Source organism: Ursus americanus, chromosome 11 (genome assembly GCF_024610735.1).
Source record: "Ursus americanus isolate L20-20 chromosome 11, mUrsAme1.1.p, whole genome shotgun sequence".
In the NCBI taxonomy this organism is placed as follows: domain Eukaryota; kingdom Metazoa; phylum Chordata; class Mammalia; order Carnivora; family Ursidae; genus Ursus; species Ursus americanus.
In genome coordinates this window covers 56,013,939-56,040,202 of record NC_142137.1, presented here as the reverse complement: position 1 = coordinate 56,040,202, position 26,264 = coordinate 56,013,939, and the positions used below count along the sequence as shown (strand labels likewise).

General features: G+C 37.9%; 1 protein-coding gene across 13 annotated transcripts in view; it reads right to left on the bottom strand.

The window, feature by feature from the left end:
- The window catches only part of UTRN (utrophin), a 486,188-nt gene that overhangs the window by 55,120 nt on the left and 404,804 nt on the right, over window positions 1–26,264 (bottom strand). For all 13 annotated transcript variants that reach the window (XM_087865550.1, XM_087865558.1, XM_087865561.1 and 10 more), the window contains 4 exons: window positions 23,730–23,790; window positions 10,239–10,300; window positions 8,517–8,591; window positions 2,199–2,400 (listed from right to left, as the gene is read on the bottom strand). In XM_087865550.1, the coding sequence (XP_087721676.1) occupies window positions 2,199–2,400; window positions 8,517–8,591; window positions 10,239–10,300; window positions 23,730–23,790 (400 nt within the window). The remainder of the gene's footprint in view (window positions 1–2,198; window positions 2,401–8,516; window positions 8,592–10,238; window positions 10,301–23,729; window positions 23,791–26,264) is intronic.

The following is a 26,264-nucleotide window of genomic DNA, read 5'->3' as shown; positions in this document are numbered from 1 at the left end:
CCCTTAGGTTAATTCATGATATTCCTGTCCAAGACAGAAAACTAGACTGAATACATACACCATCCGACCCAGCATGGTCTTCACTATATTTCTTTGGCATGGAAGGGAAATAAATCCTGAAAACCTTTTTTTCCTTTAAAATGGAAAATTTCAAGAAACTGTTTTTCTAAATAAGAAACAGTACCTTAGTGTAGCATTTCCCATGTGTTCACATTTGATGATGGAAAGTGGAAGTATGCCAACATTTGATTCCCTAGAATACGAATCACAACATTTCACATTCTGCTTCCTTCACAACTAAGTGGCACTAGTCCCTTCGGCTGTCCAGTGAAAACAGCATATGTAGGTGTTACATATTATGAGTTAGATCCTCCTAAAATTCATGTGTTGAAGCTCTAACCCTTAGAAACTCAGAATGTGACTGTGTTTGAAGAGTGGGTCTTAGAGAGGTAATTAACTAGAAATTAGGTCATAGGGTGGGCCCCAATCCAATACGACGGATGTCCTTATAAGATTAGGGCACAAACACACAGAGAAGAAAGACCATGTGAAGACACAGGGAGAGACAGCCATCTATAAGCCAAGGAGAGAGGCCTCAGAAGAAACCAACCCTGCTGACATGTTATCTTAGACTTCTAGTCTCCAGAACTGTAAGAAAATAAATTTCTGTTATTTAAGTTACCTCGTCCGTGGTACTCTGTTATGGCAGCCCTAGCAAACTAATGTAGTGTGTTAGAACTAGAGGAGGGGGATTTAACACCTCTCCAATTCTTCCTGAAATTATTACTCAAAATATGCATCTCTACCATCCCCCTATGGTGCTTAACAAAGATCTCAACCAAGTATTCTATGAATTTAGCATTCTTTTTGGATCCTCAAATTAAGTTATAGGCTTTGTAGTTAAAATACCCAATTGACCAGCTATTTTGGCGAATTAACTACATAGAAAACGTCTCTTTTAGAGGTTTAAAAAATTGAAGATCAACTAAATAGTGAATTAATGCTAACAGTCAAATTTTATCCTAAAAAGATAAAAAAAGGATAAAATGAAATGTATTAAAAGATATCAGATAGGGACATTGTAAATCCCACATTCATTATTATAATTGAGATTCATACTACCTATCTGTTCTTCAGTGAGTTTCTTAAGAGTCCTCAAGCACACGATGGCTATTTAATTATTAAAAAAAAAAACTGTTGTGATATTTGTGAATATTGAAAGATAACAAACTTTTCTAATCAAAAGAAAGAAAATTTTAATTAAATCATCCCTAAAGCTATGGTTGTCACCATTTACTTCTTATATGGAATCAATCCAATGCTAAACACATGTACACTTATAAACTGTCATCTATCTTCTTCCTCTCTAAATCAAATAAAGGATGACAAACACAAATTTTCATGCAGCTAATTAATGGAAAATAACTTTTAGATTCTGAGAGAAAATCAACAGTTTCTTATTTCATCTTTGCATACTTTAACCCCCTACCAGAAGAATGAATAATTCCTAGTGTTTTGGAAATGTCAGCCCACAGCAGGTCTTTCTAGAATTGATTATTTCACAAATGCACTGTCACATTCAAAACAGCCAAATTGATGGCGAATGAGTTATGCTGGAAGTTGAGAGTGCTCTTCATGTAACAGTGAGCATCTAATTAAATTACAGATATTAAGAGTGTCCTATAGCATAAATTGTTTAAACACCACATATACACATAACCACTATTACAATAAATAAAGCTAATACCAAAAGACAAATTAAGTCCCTTTAATTGCCATTCAAATTGCTCTTAAGTTGTCATACAAAAATTGCAGAGTGGATTATTATGAGCCAGCCAATTACTGTAACTCATAACAACAAATATAAATTTTTTTCTTTCAAAAGAAGACAGGAGGAAATAGGACTTATTTATATCAGGCTTCCCATAGCCAATGTGACACTACAAATCTGACAGCATTTATAAATTGAAGCAAAATCTTGAAATAATAGGTGGACATTCTTTTTTGTTATATTGTTGGCTAAGACTTCAAATTTTGGGAAAGTCATTCTTTTCAACAATTAACATAAATATTTCCACTAGGAAAAGTACTTTGAAAGTACTTCTTAAAAAACTCATTTCAAAATTTAGACATTTTGCGTTATCAATATATTTCATTCAATGATTATATTTTAAGGAGAAAAAAAAATGCAAACTTACGTGTCATATACATTGAGCAACCAGTTGAGACACATATCCACACAGAGCGGAACGTTGACCAGATCCTTGTGCATTTGTTCAAGGCCATCATAGGTTGTTGTCAGACAGTTGATGACATCTGGAACACTAAGCAACTGATCGTTTTGGTTCAGTTTGTGCTGCTTGAAAACTTCATTTGTTGTATTCAACTCTAAGAGGTCCACTAATCAGGTGATAGACAGGAATATGCACAGTCATTCTATTACATAACAACACTGAAACAACAACATTTCTCATCTTGAGTATTTAGCTTGATTCTCCAACTTAAGAATCTATCCTTTCCAGCTACTTTCAATTTTTAAAGAAATAAATAGCATTTCCATTCTTACACTTCTAAACTCTTATCTGTAATCTCTTATTTTCGTGCTTTTGCATCTAAACTCTGTTACTTTTCAATCTGATTCCATTTTTTGCTCTTTGGAATATCAGTTCTTCCTACTTTCTTCTTCTGGCTTTCCTCTCTTTAGGCTCTTTCTACTGTTAAACATAGGAAGGCATAAATAAATCTAGTCCACATAGTAGAATGTCTAAAATATGGCACTGCTCTTCTCCTGACTCCTGAGAACAGCCTGCTCGCCCCCTCCCAGTCTTCCTTTATACCATGGCCAAATCAATCATTCTGTTTCTCAATATGTACATCATGACATACAAAATTCACTGAAAATGTGCAGTTGAAAAATGGGTTCTGTCGAAAAAAAAGTAGTTCTCTACTGCCTGCTGAACAAATCTGATCTAGAATGCCCTCCCAATCTGGCCCTAACCTGGTTTGCTTCCCGTGATGCTTTGGCATAGAGACCATTTTAGCTACGTGGGATTCATAGAGGTCCACAGTACAGGCCCACATCCATGGGTCTTCGTGTATTTGCTCCCACTTTTATACTTCATGTGCAGAACATCTACGGAAGGACTGGCCAGTGCTAAAGCAGGGTGGGCACAGAAGGATAAGCTGGAGCCCCTACTCTCAAAGATGGCCAGTCAGAGAAGGAGGGTAAGCATACTGATAACTTTACTAAAAGGAGTGAAAATGCAATAAGAATACATAGATTTCTATGACAGCTATTACCGCAGGGAAGTAGAAGGAGCCTGAAAAAGGCTCCCTGGGCAGGTGGGGATTTGAAATGGGCCTTAAAGAATATAAGATACAAGAGACCACGTAGAGCAAGGAAAGAATTCTAGGAAGACAGAACTGCTTGGGAGAAGACAAGAATTCAAGGAAGCCTAGGGGGCTCTCAGAAATGACAATGGCGGTATGGAGGCTATTGGGCTTACACGGCGGTGGCACTGGTTATGGTGCGGCAGACACTTGGCACTCAGGGGCAGGCATGTGTTGCACTAGGGGAGATCTTCAAGGGCCAGGAGGAAGAGTTCAGACAGAAAAGGAAAAAACCTTACATAATCTTTCTTTTTAATCAACTTTCAGTCATTCATTAGCTAACTGAAAACAGGGAAACAGTAGATTATCAAATTACCATATATCTATACATTTATTGAGTGTAGAAATGACTCTTCTAAATCTAAAGACAAGGGTTTGGAAAAATACAGAACCCATATGAATTTAAGGTCTGCTCATTGAAATTCCCACTTTATAAAATGTTTTCCCTATCTCCATATTTAACTTTTTAAAAAAATATATTTATTTATTTTTATTTTAGAGAGAGAGAGGGAGAGCACGAGTAGGGAAGAGGGAGAGGGAAAGAGAGAGAATCCTCAAGCAGACTCCCCAGTGAGCACAGAGCCTAACATGGGGCTCGATCCCAGGACCCTGAGATCATGACCTGAGCCAAAATTAAGAGTTGGACACTCAGCCAACTGAGCTACCCAGGCACCCCACCATATTTAACTTTTTAACATTAAAAGAAATAAGCTCAGGGGAGCTTTTTATTTTAAGATAACCAACTATTTCCTCCTTGCCTGATGTAAAACTAGCCCCTCAAAAAATATCAGATATTTTGACAGTTAAATAAAATGAATGAATAGCTTCTTTTGTATTTATCTATTTTTAACCACTGAAGAACCACTAATTTTGAATTTTTAAAGACATTTATGAAATGTGTCCGCTCTTGCTGCTTAAATACCATAGAATGATTTATTTTTTTCAAGTTACCTATAATGGAAGAGAACTGCTTTAAAATTATACAGATTAAAATTATTCCTAAACTCAACACAGAAGACTTAAAAAAAGAGATAGAAAGAGACAAATATACAACACAGGTCTAGATAATAGGTCAATCCCTCTCCTTCCGATGTCAAATATATCATTGCAAAAATTTAAGCTAATTGCAAAAATAACTTGTGTAAGCTTCACATGAGTTAGAGATGGTATCAGAAAAAAAGCTAAGAACCATCTGGAATCTTCAATATCATTTGTACCCTACTTCTTGGCACTGTACGCTGTTTTCAATTCTAAACTTCCAGAGGGCAGGAGCAAAATTCAAACTCATCCTTCACGGTGCTTGACAAAGAGAAGTGTTTCATGATGGTGGCAATGGAATTATAATTCCACACAGACACAAAGAAACATACTCAAATACTGCCAAAATGCTCTAAGTTTTCTGAATTCCAACACTAATTATGCCAGCAACTCAGCACAGCTATTGTATCCACACATGGCATCAAGTGACAACAGACCGAATTCCAAAAAGACCATTTCCTGGATCGTGCTGCCCTTGCATTTCTTCTAGAACAGTTTCCTTTGTGATACACTTTGTAGCTGTGACAGTAATTTGCCACATCCCACAGATGATCATGTCTTCAATTTTTAGTGATTTACTTTGACACTTCGCCTTAGTGCCTAAGCCAGGCATCTATCCTCCTTGCAATGTGACAAGTTTAGGTTCCTTTAAAAAATGCACTACATTTAAATCACACAAAATTATGATTTTCTCTTTTCAAAGGGAGATACAAATGACAGCTCAGTCATGTGGCAAATGAAACAAACAGCAGAATCATTTTCTAACCAACTTTCAGGCTTTTTCTTTAATCCCACATATGAGGCACAGGGGGTCGAATGGAAATGAATCATCATTCTGCTGTTCTGCAAAACCACACAGGTTAGCACCTGACCTTGGGCTTCTGTAGCTCTTTTGTTCTTGAACTGTTTGAACATTCCTTCTTAACACCTCTCCTACCTCCTCTTCCCCAGACACTTAGGAAATACAGGTGGCGCTCAAGGTCTTGCATCCACGCCCTCTCACTCTGTAATCCTGATACCCTCACTCACAGTCAATCCTTCAGGAGTCCCTTCTCTCTGGATGGCTCCTGATTCTGTTTTCTCATCCCGATCTCCTGCCTGAACACCTGACCCACATTCCTGCTGTTCTGTTCCCAAACAGAACTCTACTATTCTGTTTCTGGGACCTCCCCCTTAATATGTCCCAAATAAAGGTCTTATTATGTTGCAATCCAGGAATGGTGTTACCCCTTCTATGGACCAGGAGTCTGCAAATCGTGAAATGTGCTAACACTGTCCTTCTTTCACCCTCTGCCGGTTCTCAACTAGCAAATCCCCCCAGTCATCAGTTCTTCCTCCTCCTTACAAATCCATACCCTCTTCTCCCCCACTACTGCCACCCACCGGTTTAGCCCCCATGATCTTTTAACTGAACTATGTACTTGTTCACTTGGTCCTTCCTTCTGCCTTAGCTACTGTCTAAAGCATACATCTTGTCTGGGCTACTTCCTAACTCCCACAAAACAGAAATGGTGCTATAGCACCCACTCTACGAAAAACAAATGCAAACATTAAATGCAACATTTTGAGAGCTTGAGGAACAAAAAAACTAAAGGAATGAGAAAAGGTTTTGTGGGGGAAAATGACCTTCCAAGTGGATCTAAACTGATTTTAAGGACACGTCTGAATACTGGACAGATAACTCATAACCCACTCCACTCAGACTCCATTCCTCCTTACCCCTGATTAATAGCCATGTGCCTAAATCCTGTGTGACTTTTAAGGCCTGGCTTATATGCTTCCTACTCAAGGCAGCTTGCCTTGTTCTTTATGGCAAAGCCCATTCCATTATGAGGGCAACAGGAATCTGCTGAAAGCCTGTGTCCATGTGTAACATGCTATCTCTGAATGTAGGTTCTTCAAGTGTGGGAACCAAGTCTCTTTACATGGTCTTATCTCCTGCACAATCGTGGAGCCCAATAAGTGAATGAACAGTGACAGAGCAGTGACAGCATACCCTCTACATTAGGACCTGATGCTGGGTGGGGGTTTACACAAAATGAGACGACCCCTGACCTGAGCCATTCGCAATGGAGGCGGGGCACTCCTCCTAACATTATCTATCACACAAAGGCAAGCATATGGTGCTTAGGTGAGAAACAGTCGTTACAGGCAATCATAAAGTTCTGGAAAAATTGGAGGCAGGTGGGATTAGCTTGTAAACGTTTCCAAAAGAAGTAAATTTTTAACAGTGTCTGGGAGGAATAAAGGGTTATAGACCTTGCAGAGGAAGGGTCAGGGCATTTCAAGTAAACAGAAAAGATGGGAGGAGGAGGAACAGATTAATCATGAACAGGTGAGTTGACAAGTGGTGCAGAGGCCCCGGGGCTGACGAGCAGTAGGGGCAGGAGCAGCAGGGAAAGTGACGCCAGGTGGCTCCAAACACATCACCTCGAATATTTACAATCCCAGGCAACCCAGCGCTTTTCTCAGTACGCGTATCTAAGTGTCATGTAGCTTGGAAGAGGGAGGCGTTCCTCTTCTGCTCCTCTCAGGTTTGAAGGAATGAGCTGAAGGAGGGAGTTTTTTTCTTGCGCACTCAAAAGAACCAGCAGAGGAAAACACCAAATGTGTTAATATGTTTATCCAGCCACAAGTACTACTGAAAACTCGGGCCACGTTCATCATGACAAAAAAAGCAGTCTTCGGTCAATGGAGATTTTGTGGCTGAGTCATTTGTCCTCATTTTATAGCTCATCAGGCCTGAGAGGACCTTCCAGATCTGTCAGCTGGATACTGGACATGCAGCTGAGCCCCTTTCAAAACTGCTGTCACCGAACACCCCTTTTGTGTGCTCCTAATTCATTTCCTATTCCCTTCTGGCTCAGTGTATAGATCACTGGCCAGGGTGCGTTGGCTTTACTGGTTTGTACTGGTCATTCTGCACCAGTGGCTTCCAGTTATCTGGGCCCCTGCGGATTATGTGTGTCAAAATCATCTCATTTTTCTCTTCCATCCATAAATCTGGAGATATTTTTTAGCCCTGGAAACTTCTCTTGCACACATAACTTGCATTTTTCTTATTTTAAAGCTTTCCATGGCTCTGGGTTTTTTTCTGAATGATTCTACACTTCTCTTTCCTCACCTTTCCTCACGTAACCAGCTCAAAATATAGTTCTAATTTCTACCAACTTTTAAAGAACAGATTTTTAACCTCAATATATCATTTTTTAAAGAGTAATATTCAAAGCTTCACTGAACTGCCTAGGTATATAACAATTATTAACAAAAGGTAGCAACAAGTATACATGGAATTATTCAAATTACCGGGCCGTAAAAATATGGGTGGACGTCAGTTTCCATGTTAACTATCTGACAAGGCCTACGTGCTCTTTGAATAGATTCAATCATTAAAACTATGACCACAAAGAGAATTCAGAGAGATTAAATCTATACTTTATTATTACAAGTATTCATATTTCTATTTAAAGTTAGGTTGTTTGGGCATGTGTGTTGGGAGCGGAATACCTCTTTGGTAAAATGGCCATCACAGAACCTTATTCTGAACAAACTCTCCGCAGGAAAAATTCATGTTGATAAGACCAAATGTCTCAAGACATATTTAAATAAATACAGAGTCTTTTAGCTAATTTTCTAGATACCAGTTCAAATTTGGATCAGGAATATTATTTTTTAGTATTTCTTTATTATATGATTGCATGGAATCACACTGTTTGGAATCGTATACCTCCACGTGAATACAAAGTACTAAGAAGGCGATGATCTACCATGATTTCCTGATTTAATCACTTTAAATTGGGTGGCAGCATAATTTTTGAAAAAGCTTTTTATGTTACTCCTGTATTTTGGCTAATTTTGCTCTCCAACTGAGAATGGCATATGTTCATTTGTTTTACTACTGCATGCATGCTGATGGGGCAAATAATAGAGCATTTATAGAAACACAGCCAATTCCTTGAGTGAGATACACTGAAAATGAGATTAACTCTACAAACACATCACCCTCTTCATTTATCTCTGTCTCAAAAAAAAAAAAAAAAAAAGGCAATCCAAAGAACAGAGTGGTTAACTTCGGTAGAATAACTCACAACACAGTGCTTTTTGTAGTCTTCGGATTTTGATGGCTGTGCGGTAGGCAGAGAAACGTACATTATTCAGGTCAGCTGAAATGGAAAAGGGAACACATTCAAAAGCATGCTTATTATTTAACTTCTATTGAATGGCAAGAACATATTTGTTTACTTCAGATGATGGAAAAGTATTATGTCTGTTCTCACTGAAAAGTCTTCTCAAAATCCACAGCATTTATTTAAGAGAATAATTAAATGTTCATTAGCACCATAGTGAGATACATTCCAAAGCAGTGCTACGCGGCTTTCAAGAGGGCATTATCCAATAGGAAAAGGAGGGCAATGAGGGAAAGGAAACATGGCCTGTTAACTTCTGAAGGCTTAATAAATCCATCACACTGCAGGCTCAGGGCCCTTCCTTCTCTACTGCTGGGAGGGACTCTCCTCCCGGGAATCTTCCTCAAGGACCATTAGTTTTCTGTCAATGAGGCTCTTCCTCTCACTACTCATAAAGCTAGTCTTATTTCTTCCATCCTGATCTATTTGCTTCTTCTGCTCTCTTATAGATGTGGTTAAAATTATCCCATAATCTATATTCAGATCTTTAGAAACAAGAGGTTAAATGTAGTTAATAATATGGTATTGTACATTTGGAGGCTGCTAAAAGAGTAGATCTTAAAAGTTATCACAAGAATAAAAAAATGTTGTAATGACGTGAGGTGACAGATGTTAAGTAGACTTACTCTGATGGACAGTTTCACAGTACATTCAAATATTGAACCATTATATTGTACACCCACAACTAATATAATCTTGGATGCCAATTATTTATTTCAGTTAAAAAGAAAAAAACACTTTGGTATCAAAGTTTGGTACCAAGAAAGATTTGGTATTAAGTTCAAAAAAAGGTATCATAATTTCTTTCTCTGTGTCCTAAAGACAGAGTGTCTGTATTAGAGACTCGTTGAACTGGAAGCAAACTCAGAAATCATCCTAGTTTGTATCGTCACTTTACAAACAAAAGAAAACCCCTGGTTTTTCTCTCATTTGTTCAGCCTTTGTAGCCGCCCTCACCCATCCAAATGAAAGCTCAAAGGGTGCCTGACATTTAAAGAGATCAAGAGGGGTGCCCTCCCTGTTGAAGTGGGAGTGGGTGTGAGAGCCTTCAGGCGCTGCTCTCCCCTCCCAAGCAGTGCTTATCTCCCCAAAGAGAAAACTCTCTCAAAACCACTGGACCAACCTAAAGGAAGCAGGCTAGGTCACCCGTTCAAAATCTACGAGATCAGAATTCTCTCTCACCACCTGTGTTTTCTTACATTTTTAGGTTGAAATGATTTTAGCTTTTCATGACTACTTCGACAGAATGAAATTAGGCAAGCCAATTTAGTAAGATTAACAGAATAAAATGTGAGCTAACAGGAAACTTAAAGCAAGGAATTAGAGGTTGCTGTGCTGTCATTGTGTTTTCAGGCAGAGCTGAAGTTTAAGATGACTCAATATGAAGGAGCTTGCATGCCTCCTTTTAAAATCAACTTCATGTGATTTCAAACCATGTGTTCTCTCAAGAAGAAAAGGTAAAAAGTGTGTCCTGCACTGCCCTCAGAAATTCAACTGCTTTTCTATGTCAGTGACACAGTCTTTTAAACATAGCATGCCATGTAGGAAAAACTGGTGCTTAGCTTCCAGGTAAGAATATACAATTATCAGTTGTTTAGGCTAATTAAATAAAATAGCACTCACCGAGGGATTGGAAGAGTTCAGTCATTTTAGGATGATCCCAACAGGTTGTCTGTGTTTGATGGCTGGGGGAAAAAAGGTAATATATTTAAATTAAAGAACAGACAAAATAATATAGGTCACATAGAACGTATGCAAATAGAATGTTTACTCTAAGTTTTTAAAATACATGCAAAATGATCCCCATGATGGATCATTCTGAAACCCGATGTCCAGTTATTACTTAACATTTGAAACAGCAATAATAAATTTTTATTTGAGTAATTATACTGTGAAAATATGAGTAAAAAATGTTGTTGTATCTCTTTCGAAAAGATTTGCCACTACAAATTAAAACCCAGATATGAAGTGTGACCCTTGGGCCTCAGGCTTGATGCAGCCAGATCAATGTAGTTTCCAGAATAATTCAACTTGTGTTAGGCAGTTATAGATCCTCATTCTGAATAAATCCCCCGAGAGCAGAAGTGCTGTAAAGAGTTGCTAAACTTTAGAAGTCCTAATGAAATTTCCAAAGAACTGAGAAATGAAGAGTTTAACTCTGAATAACATCTTCACCTCACAATCAGGTGAGGCTCTCTCCTCTTTAACCTCCAGTCTCTCCTTCCTTGGTGTAAATTAGCCCTTTTCCCCTGTGGGGGCTCACTCAGAGCCCTTGAATTGATATAAAGATTATTTCAAGCTAAAGACATCTGAGATTGAACAGATGTAGAAAGAAGTCTTTTCAGAGCTTCCTTTATCTGACTAAACGCAGCAACTTCTGGGAAACAAGGCTACCATAAATCCTCTCTCTGGGGGAGTTTCGTGGCTATGAAGAAGACAGAAGAACCACTTGCACCTGCATAAACAAACATTATCACACACTTTCTTATCTCGTGTTTATTCTCCTAGAAGACCCATTTATCTTTCCTAAGAAACCTATTGCGTCTTCACAAAGGAGCCCTTTCTCCCCAGCTTCTTTCCCCTGCTACGCTGGGTACATATGCCCCCAATTCTCACCATCCCCTTGAGTTACTCATCACTGTATGTGTCTTGCACGCATAAACCACACTCTTCTCTGGCTAATCTGTCTTTTGTCAGCATCATTCACAGACCCCCAGAAACTAACTCTAAAAGGGTGGAGGAAAAGTTGTTTTTCCTCCCAACACCCTCTTCCTGCGTATCTGGATTCTCTACTCCCCTTCTGCGTGCATCTCTTGCCAATGTGACTTCGTGCTCCTCTCAGCAATCAGCCTCCCTCAGTTATCCAGTCCTTTTTGATAGACATTGAACACTTTTTCCTATGATGTTTATTCTTCACTTAAGAAGCAAGTTTTACATTTTCTCTTTCTCTGTAAATTCCAAAACTAAGTCACAGAATTCGAAGTCTTTCGGAATAAGATGCTGGTAGAAGAAATCCACACAGTGCTTAAATTAGGTTCCGTGTGTGTGTGTGTGTGTGTGTGTGTGTGTGTGTGAGGTAAACAGCTCCTAACTTCAATGGGTCAGTGTTCTTATATTTAAAAATAGTTTACTGTCTCTTTTCTAGGTCAGAATAGAGTAATAACATTTAATAGTACTCCAAAGACTTCTTGGATAACAGTTCTTACAAAAATGTTTAGTAAGCTAAGTGAAATGGCACAGTACATGAGAGAGTGGTATTAAAATATTCAAGCAATCAAATTTAAGAGAGATTATTTTTTAATCTAGATAATATAACAAAAATTGGGACATGTCACTGGGAAAAGGACATAATCACCGTTACATATGCATATATGCCAGAACCCCCAAGAACTCATAAGTTGTTTTGAAAAATATTTAAAGCTTAGATATGAAATCGGGTATGTAAAAGGTCCTGTAAATTCCAAAAATCTCACACAAATTAACATGCCTAAAATGTGAAGTTCTATCCCAGGAGGAGCTGGAAAGTTGTCTAGCTCCCATACCTGGTTGTTGACACCAATGCGGAGAAAAAATGTTTCCACCTTGTATTCTGCTACTGAACACCAACCAAACCATTCTACCATTTTACCCTCCAAGTTGCTCCAAAGACCACAGAGAAAGTACTGAAGCTGTCTGACCTAAAATTCTTACTATTCATAGTGTAGCCCAGACCTTGACAGAAATGCAGAATCTCCAACCTCTACTCCTATTGAACTAGAATCTTCAGTTTAACAAAATCCCATGGGATTGATATGCACGTTCACGTGTGAGAAGCAACTGACCTAAAAAGCTTCTAATGCATGAAGTAAAAAACAAAACAAAAACAAAAAAATAAAGACCTTTCCAGATTTTGTTAATAAAACAACTTCCTCTCTACCATCCATAAGAATTAAAGAAGGATTTGCTGGAAATAAGAGTGTAATTTAAAAAAATTCCATCAGGAGCTCCCAGTGTTAGACAGCGGACCAGTAGTCCCACAAGCCCCGTCTCTTTGGAGTAATTTAAATCCCCATGGCAACCCTACTGTCCAGAGGCAGACATCCCATCATCAAGGACCAAAGCAAAGCTCAAGAACCAAACTAAAGCTCTGAGCAATGCAGAGCCAAACTTTACACTGAAACAACAAATGGAAGTATTCTTTCTCAAGAATCCCAAGTGTGGAGCTTTGGCAAACAACTCCTATGGAACCATGAGGGGAAAATACCGCTGGGCAGCATGGCCCCGGCTGCGAATTCAATGAGAAGACCCGCTTGCTAATGGCTCTTCTGAGTGAAACCACTACTAGGAGCTGAGGGAACACACACATTTGGCAAACAGATGGAGGGAGGGAAATGGCATCTCCCTTTGTGAATTCAATACCAGTTGATTCATTAGGCAGAACTGCCAACGCTGAAAATAAACACAGCCTCTGGTTACAGAAGTATAACTGCAGCTTACCAAACAACAGTTAAAAACGTAGTAGATGCAGTTGGCTGTTGGATTTTTTTTCTTTCTCTCTCTCTCTCTTTTTTTAGTGGGGGGAGGATTTTAAAGCAAAACCCACAATCAACCCAAAGGTTCTAAGTATTTGAACAGCTGCAGATTGCTCAGCTCATCCAGCCAAAATGCTTCCAAGTCCTCCCAGAGTAGGCAACCAAAACAGAATTGAAAGTAGCATTCTCCGCCCCCCCCCCCCCACCCCGCGACAAATAACAATAGCTTAGGTCCTGGCCAACCTCATCTCTGAAAGAGGAGTAGAACCTAATACTGTACAGCTTGATAAACTATAAAAAAATCCAACAAGGCAGCACTCAACAGGTAAGTGCAAAATCATATGGAGCAAGCGATGTGAGAGCCTGTGACGTATGAGTAGGGCACCGAGCCGTGCTAGGTTTGCTGGTGAAGGGAAAAACAGAAGGCCTTTCACGTGGGCGGAAAAGTTAGTGGGTCTCGGAGCTATTTTAAACTCTGGAAACTGAAGAAAACTGATAGCAATGCAAATGTTTCTTATCCATAGAAATGCAAATTGCGTCCATTGGGATGCAACTGATTCCTGTCCGGTGCACACAGACCAGTGAATCAGCTTCGCACCCAGCGGTAAACTTCCTTTTAGCCTCCCTTATTTGGCTATAAAGATGCAGTTCTTAGTATTCTCCTGGGAACCTCTTATAACTTCTTACCCATTCCGTGGTTAGTGAGTTAGATGAAATCTTTGATGCACGTTCTTTTATATTTTTCAAGACTTTCCCTAATTTTGATTTGATTGATTTATTTAAATTTTTACTGTTGGAGATGTAACACCGTGTAAGAGTAAGGTGTACAATGCGTTGGTTTGATACATCTATACACTGCAGTAGGCTTACCACAGTTGTGTGAGCTAACCCTCTATCTCATCTCATAATTATCATTTCTGTTTTGTGGGGAAAATATTTAAAATCCAGTCTCCTGGCAACTTTGAAGTTTAAAACACAGTACTGTTGTGAGTCATCCCTGTGCTGCACATGAAATCTCCGTTAACTGTTGTTGTTTTTTTTTTAAACATCCTTTAACACCCTGGACAGTTCTGGTTTCTACCTGCTATCCCATATACTTATTAAAAGAGCACCCCAGTACTCTTTAAGTGTCCTGGCTAAGATTACATGTGCTCCCTGTATTGTATGGACTTTGATGAAATATTGAACCAATAAGGTTAATAAGCAATACACGTTTTTACCTATTATTATTCATAATGTATTCTCATGTGCCACAGAAAGTAAAACACAAATAAGATTGTACACCCATGAAGAGAACACAAAAATGTGTAAAACAACATGGTCCAATATATGAGACAATGAACCAACAGCAAAGTACATGTAATTCTGATAGATTGATAAGATATTGACTTCTGGGCAACAGACTGCTCTGGGGAAGACACTTTGCAAACCCATTTGTCCTTATTAGAGTGGCCTCATTTTTTCCCCATAAAACATTAAAAGATGACAAGAAGGCATCCTGCTTACCCCAAACCTGACATTAGTCAAACACATTTACTTGTTACTCATCTACTCAATTTTATGCTTGAAACTGGATTTTGTGAGTTTTGCCATGTGTCGTTTCATTTCAATGACAATTCTAAGGGCATATAAGAGAAGAAAAAAATTAAAGGTGAGTCAGTTAATTAAAAATACCTGTGAGAGAAAAAGAACGACCCATATTGTTCAGGGATAAGACAATCACGGAAAGAGAACTATTTCTTCTTTGCTGTGCACAGTAGAAGATGACACAGTAGGTCAGGATGCATAATATTAATTACAGTAATAGCCTATTATTTGAGGGTCCAGTCTGTACCAGGTGTTCTTCCAAACACCTTCCTTGTGTAAATTCAATCAGCATAAAAATTCAATGCGTTGGGTGCCAACAGTATCCCCATTTTACGGATGAAGGAACTAGGGCAGCGAGGGCACTTAGATAACTTGCTCAAGGTCTCAGAGTTAGTAAGTAGTAGACATGGAATCTGAACCCAGATGGTCTGATTTTAAGCCTGTGTTCTTAATATGGAAGTATACTTGCACGACTGAGATTTTTCTAACATCTTTCTGATGAATCTGTCTAAATCTGAGTCCATGGTCCATCATTATAATCATTACAAACAATCTCATCTGCCTTGCTTCTCACTCACTTCTGGCAAAACCCAAGCATGGATCAGCTCAATTACTTGCCTTCTCTGGACCTGAGCAGCTGTGCATGAATACAGCTGGAGAAAATCACTCAACAGACAGACTAATTTTACTTTAAATATTTAACTTCAAACCTCAAATGTCCAACTGCTGGCAACCACACAACGTTCCCTAATAAACTTGCTTCCCAGACCCCAAGACAATCTACTACTGCCTTCTCTCTCCCAAACCTAAGTCAGTTTCCTTCCCTGCCTTCTATCATTTCACTTGATCTCACACTTCATTGAAAAAGCTAGAAACCACCAGATTAGAATTCCTCCATCTTCTCCCCACCAAATCAATAAATCACCTTCCATCAGCCAGACTGTCTTCTTCTCTCCTCCTTCTTGAGGAATTCCTCTTCCTGTCAAAGGCCAATTCTTTCCAAAGATTTCTTTAAAATCTCTCGTCCTGCATTATTAGCCCCCTTCTCAATACGATCATTCTCAGAATATAAATGTTGAAGGATTGGCCATCCTTACACACACACACACACACACATTCTCTCTCTCTCTCTCTTTCATCCCTACCTTGACTCTACATTTCCTGCTGTTACCTTTTCCTCTTCTTCACAGACAAAATTCTCAAATGAGGAGTGCACAACCTCATGCCCCATTCATTATTGAACCCACATTTATTTTGCTTCCAACTTCACTCCTCTAACCCACTGGCCCTATCAAAATTACGAAGGAACTGCGTGTTGTCTGATGGAGTGGCTGCTTTTCTCTCATCAATGCCCCAGACCGCTTCTCAGTGTGGGGAGAAATAAGGGAGAGAAAATCAACTCCGTAAGTCAAAAAGCACAGTAGAAGCTAACAGGTGCTATATGGAGAAGAGAGAATCTCCAGAACGACGACGTGGGCGCGGGCTTTTGCAGGCTCTGCTAACACCTTCTTTACATATGCTTATGAAAGTTTATATAGGAATATAGGAATCAAGCAGGAGGTCCCAAATAATCAATTTGCATTTAGGTGATTAAAGTATAAAGAGTGAAAACAAATTCTGGCAATCTGATGCAATGGTATTTATCTGTGTAGTATCTTCTTAAGGATCCAAAAGGTGACATTCTCATCTTGGAATTGATAATCTCTGCAATCCTTTATTTCACTTGAGACCAGAATATATGAAGAATGTGGAGTACTCCTGCCAGTATGCAGATTCTTACTGCGTGTATGTGTGTGCGTGTGTGTGTGTGTGTGTGTGTGTGTGTGTGCGTGTGTGTTGTGTGCCCGACTAATTGAGGGGCCGGTGGGGGATGGATTGGGCAGGAGATGAGGAAACAGTTTCCTCCAGGGGACGAAACATATGTGCTCAGGTTACAGAGAACTTCTTGAACCCTCACAAACACTTTCTGCCATCATCTAGGCTTTTAAAGGCAGGAAAGCCAAGGTTACAGTTTTTAAAATATAAGAATAAATCTAAGGGAAAACTTAAGAAAGTCTGAATGTCAACATTTCAGGGAAAAAGCCTTTCTGTTTAAATTCCAAATAAGATACAGGATCCTATTTGATAACAGATATTGTAAAAGCATAGTCTTCCTTAAAAAAATGTCACTAGTTTGGGGTGCCTGTGGCTCAGTCAGTGGAGCACGTAATTCTTGATCTCATGGTCATGAGTTCAAGCCCCATATTGGGCATGGAGTCTACTGAAAGAAAGAAAGAAAGAAAGAAAGAAAGAAAGAAAGAAAGAAAGAAAGAAAGAAAGAAAGAAAGAAAGAAAGAAAATGCCACTAGCTTGTCACGATAATGAAGACACAAGGCCGGAAGACTAAACTGTCAACAATAGATAACTGCAAATCTATTGGATTCAACTATAAAATGCACTGAAAATAATTTCATGCTCAGGAGTAGGTTAAAAGACACAAGCATGTAAAGGGCTATATAGAGACAAAGCCTACTGCAACCCTAAATACAAATGTCAATATTCCAGGCATGGTTGATAGAACAATTTGTTACAAAACACTACGACAAGGTTTGTTTGTATTTGTTTTTAAGTGAAGTAGCAGAATTCATGTAAAAATGGATGTGCCTGGGTGTGCAGGAAGCTCTGGCTGATACTTGTTTTGAGGGCACTGGAAGATTGGAAGAACAAACATCACACACTCAGTAAACCCAGGGGAGCCCTACTTTGGTAGTATCTCTGCGTGGGCCCAGAACTCAGAAGGAGCCTCACCTGTGACCCAAACTCTACCCCATGTCCCTCTAAGTTCTCACACTAGGGAGGATCGGACCAGTAATCGACGTTAATCAACATTCCTGCAGGTCATCTGTTCTTGAGTTGGCTCTGGGGCGCCCTCTATACCCTGCCCGGGGTGTCAACTCCAGGATTATTTCCCACCATAGTTGAGTTTATCATTGTATCCTTCTAGCTTGTTTTTTAAAGCTGAATTTATATTATTTAGATTTTTTAAATTTATTACTTTATCTCTTTCATATGTATTATTTAAAGGAGAAATTAATTTTTTTCTATATCGTCATATTGAATCTTAACACTGTATCATTTTACTTTATAATCCATAGAGAAAAAGATAGTCTATTTCTTTCACAATTTATTTGATCATTATTGCTTTTGTACTTTTGCTAGTTTCAATGACTTTTAAAAATTTAATCTTTACAAACCAAAGTACAAATATCTCCTTTTCCTCCTTAGTGGCCCCATAGTAACCTTTTTGTACTGTATAGGAAAACTTTATTAGTTGCAAATTTGACCCTAAGAGTCAGACTGCATGGTAAGGCTGATGGTGCCCCTATAACACAGGGAACTGAGTAATCTGTAAGATAACAAGCCCAAATTCCACTTCATGGTATTAATAACACCGACCCCAGTAATGTATAGATGAATGGCAGGAAAATAACTTTTTAAGTCCTGCACTAGTCAATGCCTTTCTCAGACAATGTAACTTCGACCGGAATTATCTCAATAAGTCAGGGCACTGGTAAATTCCCTGGAAGTTGTCCGGTTACGGTTTCCCAATACAAGGCTGCCGCAGGGCAGGCTGTTAGTTTTCTCGTCGGCCAAGGTGAGCTCACTTGTCTGAAGCCGCCTCCAAGTGCAGGACGTGTAGGATCCCAAGATGCTTACATTCTTTCATAAAACAACTCCGTTCTTCCCTCCTCATCAGCAGAGTTGGGCCAATGAGCTTTAAATCTTTATTTTCAACATAGATAAAGTCCTAGACTGTTTGTTGGAAAAATCGACTCTTCAGTACATTCTCTCAGGCTTCTATTTCATTTCTTTATCATTAAAACCAAAACACAAGCTCTGCTCTTGGAAAGAGACTCAAAGTGTGTCCCAAGACTTCTCCACTAAAAATCTGGCACCAAAAGGATGCCGTCTCTCATCTTGATTAAGGAGGAAGAGAGATGAAGACAGCTGTAGGAGGCCTTTCAGAGAAAGCTGTATTTGTCTTTCATTGTTAGTTACATCTTTGTTATGGATTTATTTTGTTTTGGGACGAGTTTCCTCCAATCTCTGAACAGAAAATGCTTTATGTTAATTTCTTCTTTGTTTTGTTATACATAACCTTCGTTAGCTTTGACTTTCTTGTTAGGCTGAATATGTGGATATCCCTTTGCTGCCACTCTTATCTGCTCTTACTTAAGGAAGAAATATTTCACCTACATCATCGAAATGAGTCCACGATTCCTCTAAAGAAATAAGCATTAATTCTCTCCGTTAGACTGTACATATATAATGAGACAAGGAAATACAGTTTATGCAAATAAACTGCATGACTGCTATAAAGAACAGCTCCTTGCTCTCCAAGATTTCATTTACAACTATAAACTTTGGTTTTTTTCCCAGCAATTGATGGATTAGGGCAGCAGAGAATGCCCTTGGGAGGCAAGAAAGGGGAATTATCCTTAATGGACATGAGAAAAGGAAAATGCAAAGGAGATGTAATAAATGGAGGAAAATTCTGATTTAGGCCTTTTCGTCCAGGGGAGTGAGAATAAGGCACAGAATGCATGGAAGTGGTATCTGTAGGTAAAGATAGTTTATTCTGATTAATACACTGTAATATTGAGAAATGGCAGTTTCAGAGAATGTGATATGGATTATCTATTAAGAGATGACTAAAATGTTCCCATTAAAGTTGTATGTGTGTGAACACACTTCGGATCCTATAAAGAATTTAGGTTTGCCCCTCAGATTCTAGTGGAAAAACTGTTCAGATGTGAGAGCAGCAGCAGCATTTCTGCCAAGGCTTACTGCAAAGTCACGCACTCTGGCTTTAGAGATGACATAGTGGAGGGAGAAAGGAAAACCGTACTTCCTAACAGCTTACTAAATTCTATGAAAGAGTACGACTTACCAACAGACTGGACATGTACAGAACCATCTATGCTAAAAGCCCTATGGGACTTATGAGCCAGCTCTCTTAGGGATCCTAATCATGGATGGAAATCTACCCCGTGACAGAAATCTCTGACCATGGAACTGAGGAAACATAGTGGAGGGATACACAGTTTGCTCCCCTACCTCTGAACTCCCGTCAAGATCCGATGCGCAGGACTGTGGAGAACTATATTTTTCTATCTATACAAAAGCACCTTTGTCCATGACCTCACCACAGTGTGACATTTCCTTAAACATATAAAGCATACATTACTCTATGGAAATGAGCCTATGAAAATTAGTTCTCCACTCAATTGCTGGCCCAGAGTAGATGCATCATAAATGGCAACCAATCCATAGCGTGTAAAAAAGGATGTTTGCTCAAATTTTCTCCACCTGACTGCTCCTTCCTAAACAGAAGTCTTCATCCCACCCAAATTTTCCATGTGACTAAAATTTCTGTTTTCTACTTCACTCAATGCAGAGAACTGGAGGCGTAGCGGTCAAGAGGGCAGGAGCTGGAGTCATCCCCTGGGTTCGAACACTAGCTCTTTCTCGTACTGGTTGTGTGACTCAAGCAAGCTATGTGTGTACTTGTTATCTAAGCCTTGCCTGTAAATGGGGTAATGACAGTACCGACACTTCAGTGAGAATTAAGAGATAATTACAGGATTAGCACAGTGGCTGGCAAATGAATATTCAAAAAATATAATTCGTTTCAATGATCATTATTATCACCCACTATGACTATTTATTATTATTATTTCTGGATCAAAATGAGAAGCAATGAGTTTTATATGATTAATGGGACATATTAGGAAAGTTCAACCCAAAGCTTTTGCTCATTGTCCCCTTTGTGCCTGAAACGCCCTGGATATTAACTTTCAGCTGAGGAAGTGAAAAACCTGTGCAAAACACAAACACGTGACCAAAAATTCACAGAGAAAGAAATCTGGCTTTTACGGTAGATTTTTGTATATTGTAAAGGCAGCAGGAGCCTTTGCAGGTCTCCTTAAACTGATAGAACAATGAGTTGTCACTGGATTACACTAGAAAAGAAAAAATAACTAGATCAGATTTGGAGAGCCCACCTTAGAAGCAGCAAATATAATTTAAAGATATGAGTTTCAACTTAAGATATTAACATAGAGGGATTGATACTACACAGACCCTTACAGTTCAGATCTATATTCTATCATCTTATAGAAACAAATGAGTCTGGAACCACTGCAGTTCACCTCCAAATATTAATGAAAAAACGCTTACAGAGAAAGAAATGCATTGGGGAGCCATCAAAGTACGTTTTAGCTAATCAATAAAATTAAAATATGAAATAAAGACAATTTGTTCTTCCTGTTCTCCTTTCAACTTTCTCACTATATTCTGGCATTAGAGTATACAAAATTATACATTTCCATACTGAAAACAACTACATTTCTACCTGACTCCTATTTTCTTTTTGGCTAAATGAATACATCCTAATATGCTCCAGGAAACTCTAGCTGCATGACAATCATGCTAAATTTGTTTTTAACATTCTTCCTCTACTTAGTTGTGCAGCCATGCAAAGGGAAGTGTATATTAAAAGCCCTTTCACTCATTATTTACTTGCTAATTAATTTACTTGGGAATTAAATTTTGTTTTCATAACAATTCTTCATCTGGAAATACTGGCTTATATTAACCCTACCTCCAGAGATTGGTGTACTTTATTATGAAGAAATAACCTGTTAAGTTATACAACAGAGCACGTAATGAAAGAATCTGGCTAAAAAGTTTTCTAAATATAAGAGAATTCATCCCATATACCTACAGAGATCTCTAAATATTTCAAAGTCCTAAAAGACATTTAACAGTAAAACTATATATATTCAAGAAAATTCAATCTTTCACTAATGACGTTGAAGATATTTTAGGATGCTACAATCCTAGACGTCACATTAAACATATTGGCCATCATTGTATTATACATATTTTCAAGTGCTGGTCATGGTCATGGCGCTCTAGCCAATGAGATGTCAGAGAAACTAGCTTTTGCTGTACTGGTCTGTCCCATCAGAACTCACAGTCTGAACAAGAATATAATCCTGTGAGAGCCTACCAAAATTATAAAAATTCTGAATTAGTGAAACTTTGACTCAATGTCATTTTTAGTCATATATAACCAACCTGGACATACAGAAATTCCTTTCTAATAGTAGAGCTAAAATTCAAGATGGATTTTTTAAAATGGCAAATCAAATAATCACTGCATAACATAATCAAACAAGAGAATTAATATACTCTTTATTCAGTAAAGACAAAAATCTGCCTTGCTGGATTGAATCAACACTTTAAAAAAAATCAGACAGTAAGGATTCTTTGTCAGTGGAGTAAAACAATTTAATTTCAAATAATTTCATGGACTTCTTGATTTTGTATAATACATGTATTAGTTTTCTATTTTGCTGTAACAAACGACTCCAAAATAAATGTCTCTCTAAGCCCAAATTGAGGTTTGCAAGTCTGTGGTCCTCCTTGGAGGTTCTAAAAGAGAATCGCATTGGCTTGTCTTTTCCAGTTTCTAGAGGCTGCGAGCATTCCCTGACTCATGGCCCCTTCTTCACCTGCTATTATTATTATTATTATTATTATTATTATTATTATTATATTACTGTTGTTCTAATGAGAAGGTAAAAATTTTTTAAATCGTTTAAATTTGGATCCGATGATTACACCTTCTTTCAATAGATAAGTCAATTTACCCAGCCTCTGACTTCTTTCCATTCATGCTTGCACAAATTTGATACCAGCCAATTGCTTTGCTACCTTATCCTTAAGTTTCTCGCAACCCAGTACACTATAGACTCTACAGTGAAAGAAGTAGTAAATTCCATTGCGGCAATATAACATATACTATTATTATATTTCATATATGGTATGGTGATTTTTTTTTACCCTGAGGATACATCCCAGACCACAATAAAACCCACATAAGGAAATACTATTTCACAAACACTGACTTCATACACAAATTTTTCAGGAAGAGAGGTATTGGTAGAGTAGATTATTAGTGTCAGCATGGGTTTTGGAGATCCACATGCCATTTAGGAAAGATACAGAGGAAAGTTGGCCCAGAGATCTTTTCCCAACTTGCCTGAGGTCAGCTGGCTAATCTGAGACAGAGTTGACTCCTAATAATAGTGATTATTTTTCCCATAATTATGATGCTGTTCACCATACACATAAAACAGAGTCAGCTAGGGCTGTCATCACTTTAACACATTGTAAATCAACAGCTTTGCTAATTTACACCTCAAAGGATTGTATCATTCTGTCCTAGGACAATACTTAGCCTAGCCAAGGATCAAATCCTACTGAGACCTTGTATAAAAGATACAAAATGTATAAAATGTTACATAATAAGGAGAAACTTAGTATGTAAAAAGGAGAAACTGTCAAGTTGACAATAAAAAAGAAAGGATGACATAAACCTAAACTGATATTGCAGATAATTTCCTTAAGTCAAAAAACCCTGAAAATATGAATTTTTTAATGATAAAAACACTGCTTCTTTTTGGTGGATTAAAATGAGACGAGTACAGCACTTTTTAAGTGGATTTTCTGGGAGAAATAAAAATGGTTTAGAATCAGGACAGTTTGAGAAACATCATCGTGTCAAGAGTTTGACATATTTATTTATTTAAAGATTTATTTTTAAGGACTCTCTACATGTAAATGGGGCTTGAACTCACAACTCTGAGATCAAGAGTCTCACACTCCACCAATTGAGCCAGCCGGGTGCCCCAAGAATCTGACATATTTAGAAATTTTGTCATTTTCCCCAAATATTTTAATATCTGTTTAAAAAAATATATGGTAAACATACCTACAGCCTTAACCTAATAAACTACAAATATTACTCTGATTTTTAAACTAACTTCTTTTAAATATTAAATATATACAGTTTCCTTCAGACAGAAGGATTGAATTCTATTTGCTAAAGTTACAGGGGAAAGCCTCTTAAGTTATCAACAGAACTTTGTTTTTTTGATATCATAAAGGAGAATTAAAATCAACTTACTTGATGTAATAGGGCACTTTATTATGTGAAATGGATCTTTGCCATGGCAGCTGGACTGAAGCTGAAGAAACAAAGGGAGGTTATTGGAAACACTGCTCACCCGAAGCCTTATGCCATAATGCAAAACAACTGAACACATTTTATAGCCAATTCAATGGGAACTGCTCTGGTGTTTGAGCCGGATTCCTATAATTACGAAATCTGCGAGGCTAAACAAAGAGTGGCTTTTTAAAGATTCATTTGAAGCAAGGAATGAAACAACACAGGTTCAACTTCAAATGCCACCTCTAACTAATTAAACCTGTTGCTAAAAATACTTTTCAAAATCAAGTTTTACTGTTTATAACCACCCCAATTTAAAACTTCGTGCTATCCAGAAAATGGACTCTGTATATATTTTTGATTAAGCTAAAACCAAAATTAATTTGATCTGGTACATCCAGATTATAAACTAGATTTTGCAAGACTGAATTTTCCAGATCATTAATAACATGCTTTACTTTGCTTCATAGGAATAACTATCTAGGACAGATGGCATTTAAACAAACTCATTTGTATGAATTTTAAAAAGGAAAGATTAAGATAAACAGAGGCAAAGGGTTGTAAAACAAAACAAAACAAAAACACAAGGTAATTATCTGGATAGAAGAATCCCAAATACTTTCATCTGAAATGCACAGAAAATACAGTTTCCTACTTTTACATTAGATATCACTATGATTGAGATTTTATGTTTTGTTTTAGGTATTTATTTTTGTTGAGGTACTTATTTCTTACAATTCCAGTTATTCTTTATTTATAAAAATATACTATTCTTTTATAATTATTTGAAGACGTATTTAAGAAGAGTTGAACATGTAAAGCTAGAGCTACTAAATAAACTAATAAACAAGCAATTCAAGCAAATCTTTGCAATTATCACCAGGCTCTCATAGAGCCAGTTGTCATCAACGTTTTTTTTTTCTGAATTTCATGTCATATTAACGTCTTACAAAAATATAACATTCTAAACTTTGCAAAGCCTTTTCAAATGTATCTATTGATAAGGAAGCCAACAACTCCATATTAGAGCTCCAGCTGATACATAAGGAACTAGATACTCAGAAATGACATGAATTGCCCCATAAGGAAATGGCCGAGCTCAGACATGATCTCAAGATTTCCGACCACTACTTCAGCAATTTTTCTCTTCAACAATTCTTCTTCTCTTTATAAGATGTGAGCACTCCCTTCTCCAACTATATCATACATGAAAACATAAAAGGGTGATGGAAACATGGAAGTAGGTATAATAAATTTCTCATTAGAACCAACCTCATTTCAGTGTTGGCAACAGGCTAATAGGTCAGGGTTTTTTTGTGTCTAACTAAACAGACTCCTTTTATAACCATGGCCAAAGTCCAAGAGAGATTATAAAGCCAACGATTCCAAGCAGCAAGAGATAACAATTATTCAATTTATTAATTGGGATTTTGTTTACACTTTTCCATTCATGTTAACGATTGTTTTGATTTGAAAAACTCTGACCTCCTTGGACTATCAGTGACAGACAGTAACAGGCAACATGCTTGGGTTTCACAAAGTACATGTGAATTTTACCATGTTTCCTTTCTTAAAGAACATGAGTTGGATTTTTATTATGAAAGAATGGCTGCTAGGTGAAAGTGTAGGGTTTCATCAATACTCATAGATAGCTAATCCTTAGAACTGTAAATAGAGTCACAATTATTTGTGAAATTCCTCTTTAATTTGGCCTTAGCACATAGCTTAAATTAAGTTTAAGAAATATGAAGTAGGGGTGCCTGGGTGGCCCAGTCGTTAAGCGTCTGCCTTTGGCTCAGAGTGTGATCCTGGCGTTATGGGATCGAGCCCCGCATCAGGCTCCTCCGCTGGGATCCTGCCTCTTCCTCTCCCACTCCCCCTGCTTGTGTTCCCTCTCTCGCTGGCTGTCTCTCTCTCTGTCAAATAAATAAATAGAATCTTAAAAAAAAAAAAAAAAGAAATCTGAAGTAGTTCATACCTAATGAAGAGACTGTAAACTTATTTACTTTATCAACACTGATGGCGTCCCCACTTTAGAAATGCACCCTTGGACCCCATATATTCCAGGAAGGACTACAATCACTCAAAGATAGGCTATCTAAGGGCAGGTGTGCAGAACAGAAAACATGGGGGGGGGGAGAGAAGGGGTGGATCATAAGGACTGGAGGACAGAAGGGGCAGGAAATGACTAATTCAGATTCTTGAAACTGTGAAAATAGAAAAGCCTGACCTTGAATTGAGATAAAGCAGATTATCAACCATGACAAAAGATTAAGGGAAAATATAAATGTAATCAATTTAGTTGGAAGACAGGGTATTACTTCAGTTTTCTCTATTATTATAGATACAAAGAAGTTACCATAATTGGGAAATACACTGTGTCTTAAGTTTTAAACATTTATATTGAATTAAGCAAACTTTTCTGGCACATGTTTGCCAGCAAAAATAAAAAAGAAATTAATAGTGAAAGCGTCAGTGCCAAGAACTGTGCGA